At 43.0% G+C, this 14,824-nt stretch overlaps 1 protein-coding gene across 1 annotated transcript in view; it reads right to left on the bottom strand.

Annotated features, from left to right (window-relative positions):
* Positions 1 to 535: 535 nt before the first annotated feature.
* The window catches only part of Entpd5 (ectonucleoside triphosphate diphosphohydrolase 5 (inactive)), a 36,093-nt gene continuing 21,804 nt past the window's right edge, over positions 536 to 14,824 (bottom strand). Inside the window, 11 exon segments of the mRNA XM_027418501.2 lie at positions 536 to 3,194; positions 3,197 to 3,232; positions 5,386 to 5,501; positions 6,755 to 6,811; positions 8,463 to 8,603; positions 10,205 to 10,306; positions 11,098 to 11,159; positions 11,766 to 11,845; positions 12,124 to 12,212; positions 12,889 to 12,924; positions 13,136 to 13,211. Of these exon segments, the coding sequence (XP_027274302.1) occupies positions 3,003 to 3,194; positions 3,197 to 3,232; positions 5,386 to 5,501; positions 6,755 to 6,811; positions 8,463 to 8,603; positions 10,205 to 10,306; positions 11,098 to 11,159; positions 11,766 to 11,845; positions 12,124 to 12,212; positions 12,889 to 12,924; positions 13,136 to 13,211 (987 nt within the window). The 3' untranslated portion in view covers positions 536 to 3,002.

The following is a 14,824-nucleotide window of genomic DNA, read 5'->3' as shown; positions in this document are numbered from 1 at the left end:
TCACAGTTACAGTGCCTGTGTCTGAGGCTTCAGATGCCACCTGTGGTAGAAAGACCGGGAACTCAAATTGTCAGCTGGAGCTGTTTGCTTTATTTAGTGCTGGGGATTGAATCTAGGACCTGACATGCTTTGCCACTGAAATCTTTTTTTTTTTTTTAATCTATGTGTATAGTGTTTTGCCTGCACACCAGAAGAGGGCACCAGATCTCATAACGGATGGTTGTGAGCCACCATGTGGTTGCTGGGAATTGAACTCAGGGCCTCTGGAAGAGCAGCCAGTGCTCTTAACATCTGAGCCATCTCTCCAGCCCCACTGAAATCTTGAAACTCCTCTCTCTTTCAAAACTTTGAGTGTCTTACTGTGTTGCCCAATGGCCTCAAATTGGCTATGTAGTAAGTCTGATTTGTAATCCTCCTGCCTCAGCTCCAAGTTAGCTATGATTACAGGCCTGTGCTATAAGGCCTGTTGTAGAGCTTACTCTTGGGGAAGCAGCTCAGTTTCTCTCAACTGAAACAGCATTAAGTGGACTATGACTGGTCTAATTTTTTTTTTTTTTTTAGTAGACCTGGTAAACAGCCTAGAAAGTACGCCTCATTTTTTTTTAAAAGCCATAAAAATTTAGTTACCTTCAAAGATTCTAAAAGCTTTTGGAGTAGGAGACAGATGACTGAACAAAAGGAGGTAGCTCTTAGCTAATGAACCTATAAAAACCAGTGACCTTCTAAGTGGAAACAAGCTGGATGGAGAAACCTGCTAGGTACACTGAGTGTGCATTACATAGGAAATTAGATTTTATCTGTGGGCTGTTTTTGATATAGAAAATCTGTTTCATTATGTGTGAACATTGTGGGTTTCTTGTTTGTTTTGTTTTTTTGAGACAGGGTGTCTCTATGTAACAGCCCTGACCTGGAACTCATTCTGTAGACCAGGCTGACCTTGAACTCAAGAGATAGATCCCCCCACCTCGGTCTTCCAGGTGCTGGAATTCAAGGTGTACCTGGGAGCATTGCTTTGAAGGAGACAGTAAGTGAAGATGAACTAGTAATAGAAGTTTGAACCAGGCTCAGCATGCCTTCCTATAGTATGTGCTGTCTAAGGTGAATGATAATTTGTGTCTAGGGAACTCAAGTCTAACTTAAGCAACAGTGAAACTGGTTTCAAGGCATATTCTCAGTGTGAAAATCTGAAGAAATTGCACATTTAATCAAAACAGAACAAAACTCCTAAAATTGGGGGGGGGGGGTTTACACATTCGCCTACTTTTTTACACAGCAGTCGGTAATACGCATTGACTCAATGCAATGGCTTCAAAAAGAAGCTTCCGGGGCCTTCCATGGGGCCAGGCATGTTCACATCCTTTGTGAGGAGTGGAAGGAAGGAGGTGACTAGTGAGGGAGAAGGAAGGGGTAAAGTGCTACGATAGAGGACCTGAGCAGCAGAGACCTTTCAGACCCAGAGCTGAGCAGGAGGCAAGCCAATCGGTCACACAAGAAACGACATGATGACTTTTTTGTTTTTCTGGTTTTTTTCAAGATAGGGTTTCTCTGTGTAGCCCTGACTGTCCTAGAACTCACTCTGTAGACCAGGATGACCTCAAACTCAGAGATCCACCTGCCTCTACCTCCCAAGTGCTAGAATGAGAAGTGTGTGCCACCACTGCCTGGCAAAAATTTTAAGATAATGACTATAATGTAGTAGAGCACCCATGCTTACTATGCATGACAACCTGTGTTCAACTTCAACACAGAGTGGCCTGAGAGAAAAAATATGGTTCTCTAGAAATGTCAGTCCTTGTTCTGACATGGGCCAAGAGAGCCAATGAAATCAGATGTTGGGTCTCACTGGAAAGGGGATATGAAACCCTGAGCTAGACAAGAAATTCAGAAAGCAGTAGCTAAAATCAGCAAGGGCCCAGGCAGGAAAGCACTAATATAAAAGCATGGTGGTAGCACATTGTGCCTAACATGCAAGAAGTCCTGAGTTCAATCCCCAGCACTTTCCACACCCTGACCCCCAAAAGACAAACTGACAGCGTTGGTAATGTTTAGATTCAGATAGCACACACACTAACTTCTAACCACAGACCAAAACTAGGGTGCAGTTGTATTTCACAGAAATACAAAGGTACTAGTTTAAACACACTGGCCTGGGAGGCGGTGCTGGCACTGGGTATGCACACATCTCTAAGGCTGGGTGTTCACTAGCCCAGAGACTAGTAGACTGGGAAGTGAAGGTAGTAAGGAAGCAACAGCTGTCCCTTGCAGCCAGGAGGCCTCTTCCTTACAGCTCTAATCCAGGCACAGTTAAAGAGGTACTCTCTCCATCTTGCTAAGCTTTAAAATGAGGTGAGCATGATGGCTCACACCTGTAACCCCAAGACTCAAGAGGCTGAGGCAGGAGAATTGATAATTCAAGGTAGCCTGGGTTACACAGTAAGTACCAGGCCACCCTGAACAACATAACATGACCCCTATCTAAAAATTAAATACCCAGGACAACTCTAAGCTCTAAATTGGTTAATCTACTGTGCCACAGAATCATACAAATTTAATATAGTATCTTTTCCGCCCTTTGAATTATAGATAGATGGAAAGCAAAACCAGGTATTTCCCACCTTGGGTCTTAGGGTAGGGATGTAATAAGGGTAGGAAGAAAAAAATAAACTACCAGTATTGATAGCTTATGGGACTTCAGTAAGTCAGCTTAATTTAGCTTATAAGCAAAAAAAACAAAAACTAAAACATTCAAAGGAATGAGGCACTCCAAGGGTTGAAATGAGATTTTTCTTTGGTTCCCAGGGACCGTTCTCTGAACTCCCAATCTAACATGGAGTTCCAAACCTACTCTATTTTCTTCACAGGACTCTGTGACATACAAAGAATCTCAAAAGATTTGTACTCTGGCACCAGCTGTGCACTTGCCAAGTGGTTAGGGAGTTGTTCACATTAGATGTGCAAAATTGATTAAGCCCAAATCACTAGGCTCAAGGGGTAACACTCATCTATAAACCCCCTCCCTCATAAGAAAGCCAGTCAATGGGTTTTAGTACAGGCTTATCCCCAGAGTAGTTCAGACAATGCCTGAGTCCTCTCCTTCCTGTAAAAAAAAGTTCAGAAATGCAGGTTTCCAAGGACATGCTTAGCCTCAGCTGGAGATGCCCAGAGACTGCAGCAGGTGAAAGGTGGCTCCCAGGGCCCAGCCCGTCTCTATGTTGTTCACTTTCTTTGTGAGCTGTTGAAGAAGAAGAAGAAGAAGTCGTCTTCACATTTTCATCCCATTTTCGACATAAGCAAGCATGGCCTTTGGACAGCTAATAAAGAGCACTTGGAGCCAAGCCCTAATTGCCCCCACTCCAGCATGCTCAAGGCCTCAGTACTTTGGGCCCAGGAAGCATTACTATCCAGACATTTCTAGAGAGATTTTGTCAGAAAAGGATTCGGGATTGCCTTAAGCTGATAAGGCAATTGTAATGTAATGTTCATGGATGAGGTGGGAAGGGACCTGGCAGAGTTGGGAATGCATTTAGGGTAGAAAAGCATATTCTCAGTTTCTGATTCTGGGTAAGGCATTCTGCACCACACTGTCTTTAGCTCAGTGCCTTCATTGCTTTGGACAAAACTTTAGAGCTGGTCCCTCAATTACAGAAAGGGGAGTTAGATTAGTGTTTACCTAATTGTTTTCCTAAGACTCTTTCTTCTCCTTCCTCATTGATTTCAGCACGTGAAGGCTCTATTTCATCTGTAATAAACTACTTGTTGTAAAATAGATCTTTTAAAAAATATTTTTCAGCTCTATTGTGTTTAAAATTATGTGTGGATATGTCTGCCTGTGGGTATGTACCTATGAGTGCAGGTGCCTGTGCAGGTCATAGGTGTTGGATCTCTTGGAGCTGGAGTTACAGGTAGTTGTGAGCCACCTGATTAGGTGCTAGGAAATAAACACTAGTCCCCTGGAAGAGCGCTGTAGTAGTTTGAATGTAATTGGCCCCCACATGCTCATAGGGAGTAGCACTATTAGGAGGTGTGGCTTTGTTACAGAAGTATGGCCTTGTTAGAGGAAGTATGTCACTGTGTCACTGTGGGCTTTGAGGTCTCATAAATGCTCAAGCCATACCCAGTGTCTCAGACCACTTCCTGTTGCCTGTGGGTCAAGATGTCAGAACTCTCAGCTCCTTCTCTAGCACCATGTCTGCTTGCATGCTGCCTTGCTTCCCACCATGACAATAATAGCCTAAATTTCTGAGCTGTAAGCAAGCCACCCAATGAAATGTTTCTGGTTAAGAGTTGCTGTGGTCTTCTTTCCTCACAGCAATAGAAATCCTAACTAAGACAAGCAGCAATATTCTTAACTTCTGAGACATGCAACGACCTTCTTAACTTCTTTCCAGCCTCTAAAACATACATTTTTTATTTTGAGTATAAGTGTTTTAACTACACTATGTATGTGTACCATGTGTGTACCTGGTACCCACAGAGATCAGAAGGCAGTGTCAGATCCCCTGGAATTGTAGTTATAGGTGGTTGTGAGTGAACATGTGGGTCCTGGGAACCAAACCTGGGTCCTCTGCAAGAGCAGCAAGTGCTCTTAACCACTAGGCCATCTCTCCAGCCCCTCTAAAATATATCTTATGAATTTCATACAATTGATTTTCTTACTTTCTATACCACTATTGATTACAAATTATATTTACAAAGATGGTTAAAATGCTATCCTCGTCCTCAAGCTGCATAGTCTATTAGAAGAGATTCAACTAACTATCCAGCAGATTTAGAATATACAGGATATACAACATATGCTAGAGACATTGATGAAGTCAGTCACTCAGTGCTAACATCACTGTGTAAAATAAGACAAGGGGTAAGTAAGCCAATGTTACAGGGAAGGTGTATGTGCCTCACAACCTCTCTGAATACATGTCTGTGTGATGACTCCAGCTACTTTTTATCTTGTGCTCTCTTGATCAAACATCAGCTTAAGTTCTTACAACCACATAATCAGTGGCAGGTGAGGGCATACAAACCTAAGATGAGGAACCTGGGATTCAGGAAGTGCGGCCCTTCCAAGTTGCTTGCACTGTATTCTGGATGTTTACTTCTCCCATCTCTCCTTCAATGCTGCTTCTCACTGAGTTCTAAACTGACTTCATAAGCAACATGACTTGAATATCTTCAGTGGGCTCCAAGTCTTTCTGTCTAGTGTCCTGCAGGACAGCATGCCTGGTACTACACTCAGACTATAACTGCATCCTAGTGTGAAATGTGTTTGTGGTATCTAGCAGGAGGCCCTGGCTTCAGCCCAAACAAGAACATCTGCTGCTGTGATTACTAAACAAGTTCTTTCCCAAAGCAACAAGGCAGCTGTAAGATTCCAGTACTCTTTTTTACCTGTAAGAGGGTGCCATCTGCAAAGCCAAAGCCATCTTTTAATAAAGCTGTGATGTAACTGAGATCCATGCATAGGAAAGGACTGCCTGAGGTGAAGCTCTCCAAGTTATCACACACTAAAAGTGAAAGAGCAAACAGCATTCAGGTTTGCAATTAAGAGATGTAGGATCTTCTCTAGCTGTAGGTAGGGGGGCCTGAATAAGCAAAACTGTCTCCATTTAGTTGGTGCCTGGACTTCATGGAGACTAGCCTGTGTACCATATACTTCTGTATACTATGTACTGTATACTTCTGTATACTATGTACTGTATACTTCTGTATACTGTGTACTGTATACTTCTGTGTACTGAAGCAAGACCATAGCCTCTTTAGAATCTGCACATTCCTGGTAAGAAATTATCTATTCTCCGGGTGTGGTGTCAATGGTCGCCTTTAATTCCAGCACTCAAGAGGCAGAGGCAGGCCAATCTCTATGTTCAAGGCCAGCAAGGTCTACAGAATGAGTTCCAGGACAGCCTGTCTCAAAAAACAAAACAAAACAAAACAAAATTCATCTATTCATATTTGTGTGCATCTTAGTTTACTTCCCACTTATGGATATGGAGGGGAGAATAAGCAGGGGAAAGGCTCTGCTAGAAATCAAGCCCAGGGCCTTGCACATACCAGGCAAGTTCTCAACACCTGAGTTATACTCTCAGTACCCTGCTTTACAAATTTCTACCACATACTGTAGCCACTCAATACCAAGTCCCTAATTGAGGCCCAGAGGATAGAGAAATATAATGTAACTGTCTCCTGTGGGCACTGGAAAAGATCCTTTGTATTTTAGATTTACTCTCTCAAGGACGCACCATGCATTCTGGTGTTTCAGTTTTTTATTACTGCTAACCCTGTTCCAGTTTAAAGAGAGAAAGAGAGAGCATGCCAGGCTAGGTATATAGCTAGCTCAGGTGTTAGAATGACTTCTTAGCATTCATGAACTTGGATTCCATCCCTACTATCACATAAATCAGTCACAGTGACTCATGCCTAAATCCTAGCACTTGAGAGGTGGAACAAAAGTCAAGGTTATCCTCAGCTACACTGCAAATGTGAGGCCATCATGAGCTACATAAGACTTTGACTCAAAACAAAACGAGAAAAACAAAAACAGATAATAGTATTGCAATAATAACAATAGGAAAAGTGTGGCAAGTTTTTTTTTTTTTAAACGATTTCCCTGAAGTATCTTAGATTCCCATATTCTTATTTGACATTACCTAATGCATCTCCCAGCAGACTGGAAGGCTCAGAAGGGAGACAGTGGCAAGAGACCCTGCACTGGCAGCCACACTTGACAACCCAACTTCAAGAATTTCCTGACACTTACCTTCCCTGGCTTTTCTTTCAAAATCCTCAACTTTTAAAACACCGCCCTTTTCATAATCTAAAATGAAACAGAATAGCCAGTGTCAAAAACCTCAAAGAAACAAGGACATTTATCCCTGTGATATATAGTAACAAAAACTAGAAATATACAGAACTTACAGCATAAAAGAATGATAAACATGGTATCTGTAGAATACAAATCCATGCTGCCTGTTTTATTTATGTACAATTGATGCATGTTACCCATTTTGTATTACATATTTAACCACAATAAAAATGTAGGTTCATTTAAAAGTTTAGTAAATGGGGGGAGGGGAGGCACTGAAGAGATGGCTCAATGGTTAAGAGCACTTACTGCTCTTGCAGAGGGCTCTGGTTATTCCAGAACCCACACCAGGTGGCTCATAAGCACCTGTAATTCTAGTCCAGAGAATTTGCTGCCCTCCGTTCTCTGAAGACACCTACACACATGGTACTTACAAAGTCATACAAGCACATATACATAAATTAAAAGGTATAGTAAGCAGGGCAGCAAATCATCCCTCTCAGGTCATGACAGATCATGTGTGTACTCACACCTAAATAAAAACACAACTTCTGTGATAAGAAAAAATATTCCTAAAAGAACAGGAAATTGGGGGTGATGGCTATCATATCTTGAATGTGGGAAGGTTCACAGATACAGACATGGCAAGGTTTGGCAAACTGTATGAAAGCAACCTGCGCACATACTGCATGTCAATTTGTTATGATTTGGGTAGGAAATGTCTCCAGTAGGTTCATGTGTTGAAGGCTTAGTCCCCAGACAGTGGAGTCCCCAATCACTGAGAGGTGGCTGGACCATAGGGGTGTGCCATCCTCAATAAACTAAGCTACAGATGCATTCTTACCTTGATAGTATAATTGGGAGGTAATGGGAACTTTTGGAGTGGGGCTGAGGTGGGGGGAGTGTGTTGTTGAGGGCTCTATCTAGGTCCCTCCTTCCTGGATGCCATGAGGTAAGCAAATCTGTTCCTCTACGTCCTTCCGCCATTGTTTTCTGCTTTACTGTGGCAGAGATGAGGAAGTTGCTGACCATGGACTGAAACCTCTGAAAACGTGCTCCAAAAGAAGCCCTCACTCCTCTAATGTTTCTCAATATTTAGTCACAATTATAAAACAGCTAACTAACATACAGTTTTGTAATAAAGATATAAAGCAAGTTGGGCCTGGTAGCACAGCTATTCAAGAGGCTGAGGCAGGGTTATCACAAGTACAAGGCCTATTTGTACAGGGTACATAATCTCAAAGCTATCTTAGAGAGATCCATCTCAAAATGAAAAGTTAAAAAGGGGGCTTGAAATACAATTTAGTGGTAGAGCCCAGCATGTACAGAGGTTCTGGATTCTACCCCAGTATTGAAAACATGCAAAAAGACTTCAGATACAAAGTCAAGCATGGTGGCACATTTGTGTAACCCAGAAGGCTGGGGGCAGACAGATGACTATTAATTCGAGGCCAACCTGGGCTGCATAGTAAAACCTTGTCTCAAACAGCCTTTATGAACAGTTAGACCCTGAGTATATTCACCTTTCCATTCTAGTGGCTAATGTAACACTACTGGAAAAGCTGGCAATCACTCCAGCCAACACATCCTTTAACGCTCTTGACCTTTCTCAGCATAGTCCCTCTCTCTTCCTGTGTGGCCTGACCCCAGGCAATGAACTCACCAATCAAGTGTGTATCGGCAGCTCGGTCATAGTAGTAGGAGAAGGCGTAGAAGGAGCTTCCCCGAATCTCTTCTGGCTGGTGGAGTCTCCCCTGCACTACCCTCAGCACTTCTGCATAGCAGGGCTCGAAGCCCATCTCCCCTGTGAGGGCAAAAGTGTATGTCATTTGAGAATGAGACGTGTCAAGAGTCACTTTCTGTGGCAGGCTGATAGAGCCAGCCTTTGAGCAGCAGTAGTGGGGGCTGCATCACCGTGGCTGAGGTTAGGCTTGAGCCATTCCTTCACACCAAGGGGGATGAGGAGCTCTTGCAACAGCTGGGCAATCTGAAGGGGAAGCTGACCCAGATGCTAAAGTGACAGGGTCCAAGCTATTCAAGACATGAGTTGTCCACAAATGCACTGACTGGACCCTCTTAATCATTACATTCAGAGAGAAGAGGGTAACAAGTAAAAGGCCCTGGGCCTGCACGCTAGGAAGACTACAGTCAGGTAGCACTGGCTTTCTAAGCCTGAGAAACTGAGGACAAGAAGCCACAGCAGAAACCGCTGTAACTGCTGCAAGGATGCAGTGAAGACCTGGGGCCCCCTCAATGACAAAACAATACCTGGGGGCTGAAGACAGTACTCAATGAAGAGCATTGGCTGCTCATTTAAAAACTTGTTATTATATTTATGTGTTTGCCTGCATGTATATCTGTGAACCACCAATTATCCGGTGCCTTCAGAGTCCAGAAGAGGCATTGGATCCTCTGGAAGTGGAGTTTCAGACAGTTGTGAGCCACCATGTGGGTGCTGGGAATTGAACCTGGGTCCTCTGAAAGAGCAACCAGTATTCCAGTCCTGCTTCCTGCTCTTGTAGAGGACCTTGGTTCAGATCCCAGCAACCATGTGAAGGCTCATAACTAACTGTCTGTACCTCCAGTCCCAGGGGATCTGACTCCCTCTTCTGACCTCCATGGGTACTAGGCACACACATACTTCACAGACAAAAACGCAGGCAAAACACATAAAACACATACATACACATAAAAAATAAATAATTCTTGAAAACAACAAAAACATAAAATGACTAAAGAAAACACAAAAGGTGGCTGAGTCTTGATAGGTCTTAAAAAAGATGTGTAACCTTCTTTAACCCCACCACTGGTGTCCATGGCAGCTCCTTTCCTTGAACCTGTGTTTACCAAAAACAGCCACAGCCATCGTGCTCCTGCTTGCCATTATGTTTCATGGTCTTTGTGAGCAATTACTCAGAAAGCTTGTTTCCTTCTGTGAGCTAACAAAATTCCCCCTTGTCTGTGCCTTCTATAGTACCTAAAATGAATGATTCTTATCTCAATTTTGAGTTTTACTGTAACTGAAATTGTTAAACATACACTGGGCCAGAAACAGAAACAGAGATTCACACTGCTGCACTGGACAGGTCACAACAGGTTTCTCTCTCTCTCTCTCTCTGTCTCCCACCATCCCTCTCTTTTTTTCCCAGACAGGGTTTCCAACTCACAGAGAGCAGAGTGCTGGGATTAAAGGCATGCACCATCACTGCCTGGCTATTACAACAGGTTTTTAACATCACCACGGGATTCAGAACAGGATGCAGATTAGTTGCTGCCTTGCTTGCTGGTCTCTGTGTAAGTGCTTTCAAAATACTAAGTCTCTCCTGAGCTCTGGAACAGGTTCCTATAGGACTTTCCCAGAACATAAAGGAAGGTAATTTTATACAGGGAAGAAACACTATTCACCTTCTTGGTTGCCTCCATACTGGTATTTCACACCCCCAAAGATCCACTCTGCTTCCAGCCATCTTGGTAAACAGGCACTTCGAAAAGTATGCCCATCAGTCCCTGAAAGAACCACAGCACAAGAAAGCAAGTGTGTGAGGCTGAAAGGAATTCTGGGCCTCAGAATCCTATGAAATGAGTTCCCTGGCTGCATCCTGTGGCATGGATTCTTCACAGGTGTGTGGTAGAGGTGAACCCTCAAGGTCAGAGGCAAACTTTCATACATATGCCCATTTGCCAGAGGATTTATCATATCCCAAAGGAAAAAAAAAAAAAACATAGTAAACTAAGTTCCTTTCTTTAATAGAGGAAAATTCTTCCACTGATTGACAGGTTAAATGGAACAGAACTGAAGATACTCAGTAAACTCTGAAATGCTATATATTCCTCATCCCAGTACTGGCTTACTGTGAGCAAGGCGCTGTCCTGAGTGCATTAGATACAAAATCATGTTTAAGGGCACAGAAAGGTCAATGATTTATTCCCAATCACAAAACTGGGATTGCAGCCAGTCTTCCTGAGCCCAGCTGTGGAGATAGAAAAGGAACTGCTCAGTCATTCCACTTGGCAAACCGTACGGACCTTGTTTCCTGACAAAGGCTTGTGCAAGTTGCTACCAAACACTGCAGGCTTCAGCCTGCAGCCACAGGATTTTACCCCTTATGAGTAGCTCTCACTCTCAAGGTGACAAGCACATACCACAGCACCAGCCATTTTTATGTGTTATGCAACATTTGCTTCTCAAGTCAACATAACCCTTTGCTCCATGGAAGGAATGCCACGAAGGAAAGAGGCAAGCTGCATTTTGGCATCACTCTCACGATCTCCTGCCACCAACTGGTACTCAGACAAACCTTCTGTTTCCAGGGCTCCCAGGGTTGCCAGTCTTGCAGCTTTCAATCCAAATCCCAGGTAACTGTAAAAGACAGGATTGACCGATGTCAGGCTGCTCTGGATGTTTTCAGCCCACTGCTGCCTTTTTCAAATGGGACATGGTTTCTCTGCCTCCCTTTGGAAAGATGGAAACTTGGCCTTATCTCTGTGCCATATGATTCACATGACCAATAAAGGAAGACTTCTGTAGTCTGGATCAAGGATATGCCAGAAACTGCTCATAGGTGTGATGCTGAAGAATAGGATTGTTCCCGGTGGTCCAGACTGAGAACCAGCCCCAGAAAAAGCTCTCATTATTTTAGCTCCTATCAATTCCATACTAGTCTAGAACACCTGGAGCACAGATCGAATGAGTTGGCATGGAGCTCTGCTGAGTTCTGTGCCTTCTCCACATGTTCCCATCTAAAGAAAAACTGACTCTTACATCACATACTTTCAGGCCAAAAATGGGGACACCTCCTAAGTTTCTCAGATTTGGGGTATGGCTTAGGTTTCAGTAGACAGGGCTTAGGGGACTGGCAGAGACTTTCTGAGGCTGATAAGATACAATAACAAATACAAAAATGCTTTGAAAAGTTAGGAAAAGTAATGCAATGTGAACTATTATTCTTCCCCAACCCCTCCTCACCTATGTGTATAGAGCTTAAAAGTGCTGTTAAACATCTCAAAGGAAGTGAGGTAGTCCCTAGGCGTTTGTTCCAGGGTTTTCTGCAAATCAGAAAAAGCAAAAAGACTTCAGCATCTGGAATTATATGAAGATTTACCACTATCCACAACCCTCTCCCCCAAAATCAGAGATAGGGAAGATTAAACTGCAAGTCTCCCAAGGCTTGAGGAAGCAGAGACTTTCTCTGCTCATTAACTGACTACTTAGCCTGTTCACTGTTAACAGCTGTAGAGATGATGTCTCAAATCAGGTGCCACTTTCTTACCACCACAGTGCTTTCTAAGGGTGCGAGCAACGTGGTCTTAATAAAAAGACTCACCGCAAACTGGGGTAGAAATGTGATCTGGGTGGAGGCACCCCCCAGGTCAAGGGTCCCCATAGTCTCCTCACCGTGGCCATGCAGTTGACCTGTTAATGAGAGCAAGGGATGAGTACCCAAGCCATCCAGACACTTTCTGTCTGCAGGTTCTCTCCTGCTCTTATTGTACACTAAAGGTATTTTGTGATGGTTCACTGCTCCCTGAGCCCAGAGGCTGCAGGCTAATGTAAATTCAGAGGGTCTCTTGCTGCAGCTGAGGCCTTGAAAGCAGACTATAAAATTAGCTTATCCCCCTACCCTCTTCTTTTTAAAAAAGGTATTTGTTTCCATTTTAATTATGGGTATATACACATGAGTGTGGCTGTCCAGAGGCTAGAGGTCTAAAGCTGAAACTACAGGCAGTTGTAAGCCACCTAAGGGTCTTTGGAAAAAAATCCCAAGTGCTTTTTTTTTTTTTTTTTTTTTTTTTTTTCCCCGAGACAGGGTTTCTCTGTGTAGCTTTGTAGACCAGACTGGGCCTCAAACTCACAGAGATCGGCCTGCCTCTGCCTCACAAGTGCTGGGATTAAAGGTGTGCACCACCACTGCCAGGCCCATAAGTGCTTTTAACTGCTGAGTCATTTCTCCAACCCAGCCACCTCTTTTAAAGAAAGAACAGTATAGGAAGAGAGAAGTGGATTTTACCCTCCTGGTAAAATCAAAGAAACAAAAACTGTAAAAGCCAGGTAAGGTTATAAGATAAACTTCAAGATCTAATTAATTTACCTGTTAGAAAGTTCACAGTAACCCAAGCTAATATGCCTACAAGAGAGAAAAACAAGGGTTACATTCCAAATCATCTCCCCTCTATTCTCGTGTCTCTAAATTCCATGTCTAGAGCATTGTCTCCTTGCCCTATCCCTTGGATCTTTCCTGTTTCTTTCATGCTGGAGCCTATTCCCAGTTCCTTTGATTGGATCTTTCATTGACTCCACCCCTTTCCCCAAAGTATATATTTTTCCATTTCTCCCACCTTCATAGGATCCATCCATGATGCTAACGCTGTCATCTGGGACTAGGAAAGGTGACATCTTGAAGATCTCCTCTACCTAAGGAAAAAGTGCAAAACCCTCGATTCTGAGAAGCAGTAAAACAGATGATCAACAACGATCCCATTGGATGTGTTCTCTAAAAAACAGCCCTTGTTGGTTTCCCTAGGCAATGGTGGCACAAGCCTTTAATCCCAGCAGAGGCAGGTGGATCTCTGTGAGTTTGAGACCAACTTGGTCTACAGATCAAGTTCCAGGACAGCCTCCAAAGCCACAGAGAAATGCTGTCTTAAAAAACAAAACAAAACAAAACAAAATAAATAAATAAAAATAATAATAAATTAAAAAAAAAAGATTTAGAGGGCTGGAGAGATGGCTCAGAGGTTAAGAGGGCCAACTGCTCTTCCAGAGGTCCTGAGTTCAATTCCCAGCAACCACATACATGGTGGCTCACAACCATCCGTTATGAGATCTGATGCCCTCTTCTGGTGTGCAGATATACACGGAAGCAGAATGTTGTATACATAATAAATAAATAAACTCTTAAAAAAAGATAATTGTTCTTCTGTATGTAGTAATTCTTTAAAAAAAAGATTTAGGATTTGATTTCTCACAGACATGCTTAGACAAGGACTTAAACCCTATGTGCTGACAGTCAAGAAAACCTGGTAAGACCTTGTTAATGTCTCACCACAAACTGGAAGCTTCTTTAGAGGGCAGAATCCCACTCTACAGCTCTATGGTGATTTTGTTTTTTTTTTTTTTTTTTTTTTTTTTTTGTTTTTCGAGACAGGGTTTCTCTGTGTAGCTTTGGAGCCTATCCTGGCACTCGCTCTGGAGACCATGCTGGCCTCAAACTCACAGAGATCTGCCTGCCTCTGCCTCCCGAGTACTGGGATTAAAGGCGTGCGTCACCAATGCCAGCTCTGTGATTCTTTTTTTTAATTATGAGAGTCTACCTATAAATGTTCTTTACAACATGGAATTTAATGTTTATTATGTCTTGTAATAGGTTTATTATATAAGTACATATATAAAATATAAAATATTAAGTTTAATAAAACTATACTTAAACTTTTTATTTGAAGGACAATGGTTTAAAAATATTCCCTGTAACTAGAAGTTTAAAGCCCTTCTACGGGAAGTGAGGGGAGGGAGCTAGGAGAATGAGAAGGGAAGAGGAGGAGGGATGCAGAGGACATGAAGGAGCAGAAAGTTTGAGTCAGGGGAAGAATAGAAGATAATGGAGATACCATAATAGAAGGAGACATTTTAGGTTTACAGAGAAATCAGGCACTAGGGAAATGTCTGGAGATCTACAAAGATGATACCAGCTAACAATCTAAGCAACAGAGGAGAGGCTACCTTAAATGCTCTCTCCTGATAATGAGATTGATGACTGACTTATATGCCACCCGATAGCCCTCATCCAGCAGCTGGTGGAAGTAGAAGCTGACACCCACAACTAATCACTGAACTGGAATCCAGATGCAGAGAAGGATGAATGAAGAGCAAAGGGGTCCAGACCAGGCTGGTGAAACCCACAGAAACAACTGACCTGAACATTGGGGAACTCTTGCTCCCCAGACTGATAGCTGGGATACCAGCATGGGACTGATCCAGACCCCAGGAACATGGATTTCATTGAGGAAACCTCGGAAATCTACAACCTG

This window comes from Cricetulus griseus, chromosome 5, assembly GCF_003668045.3.
Source record: "Cricetulus griseus strain 17A/GY chromosome 5, alternate assembly CriGri-PICRH-1.0, whole genome shotgun sequence".
NCBI classification, from domain to species: Eukaryota; Metazoa; Chordata; class Mammalia; order Rodentia; family Cricetidae; genus Cricetulus; species Cricetulus griseus.
The sequence above is the reverse complement of the archived record's forward strand: the minus strand, read 5'-3'. Positions and strand labels throughout refer to the sequence as shown.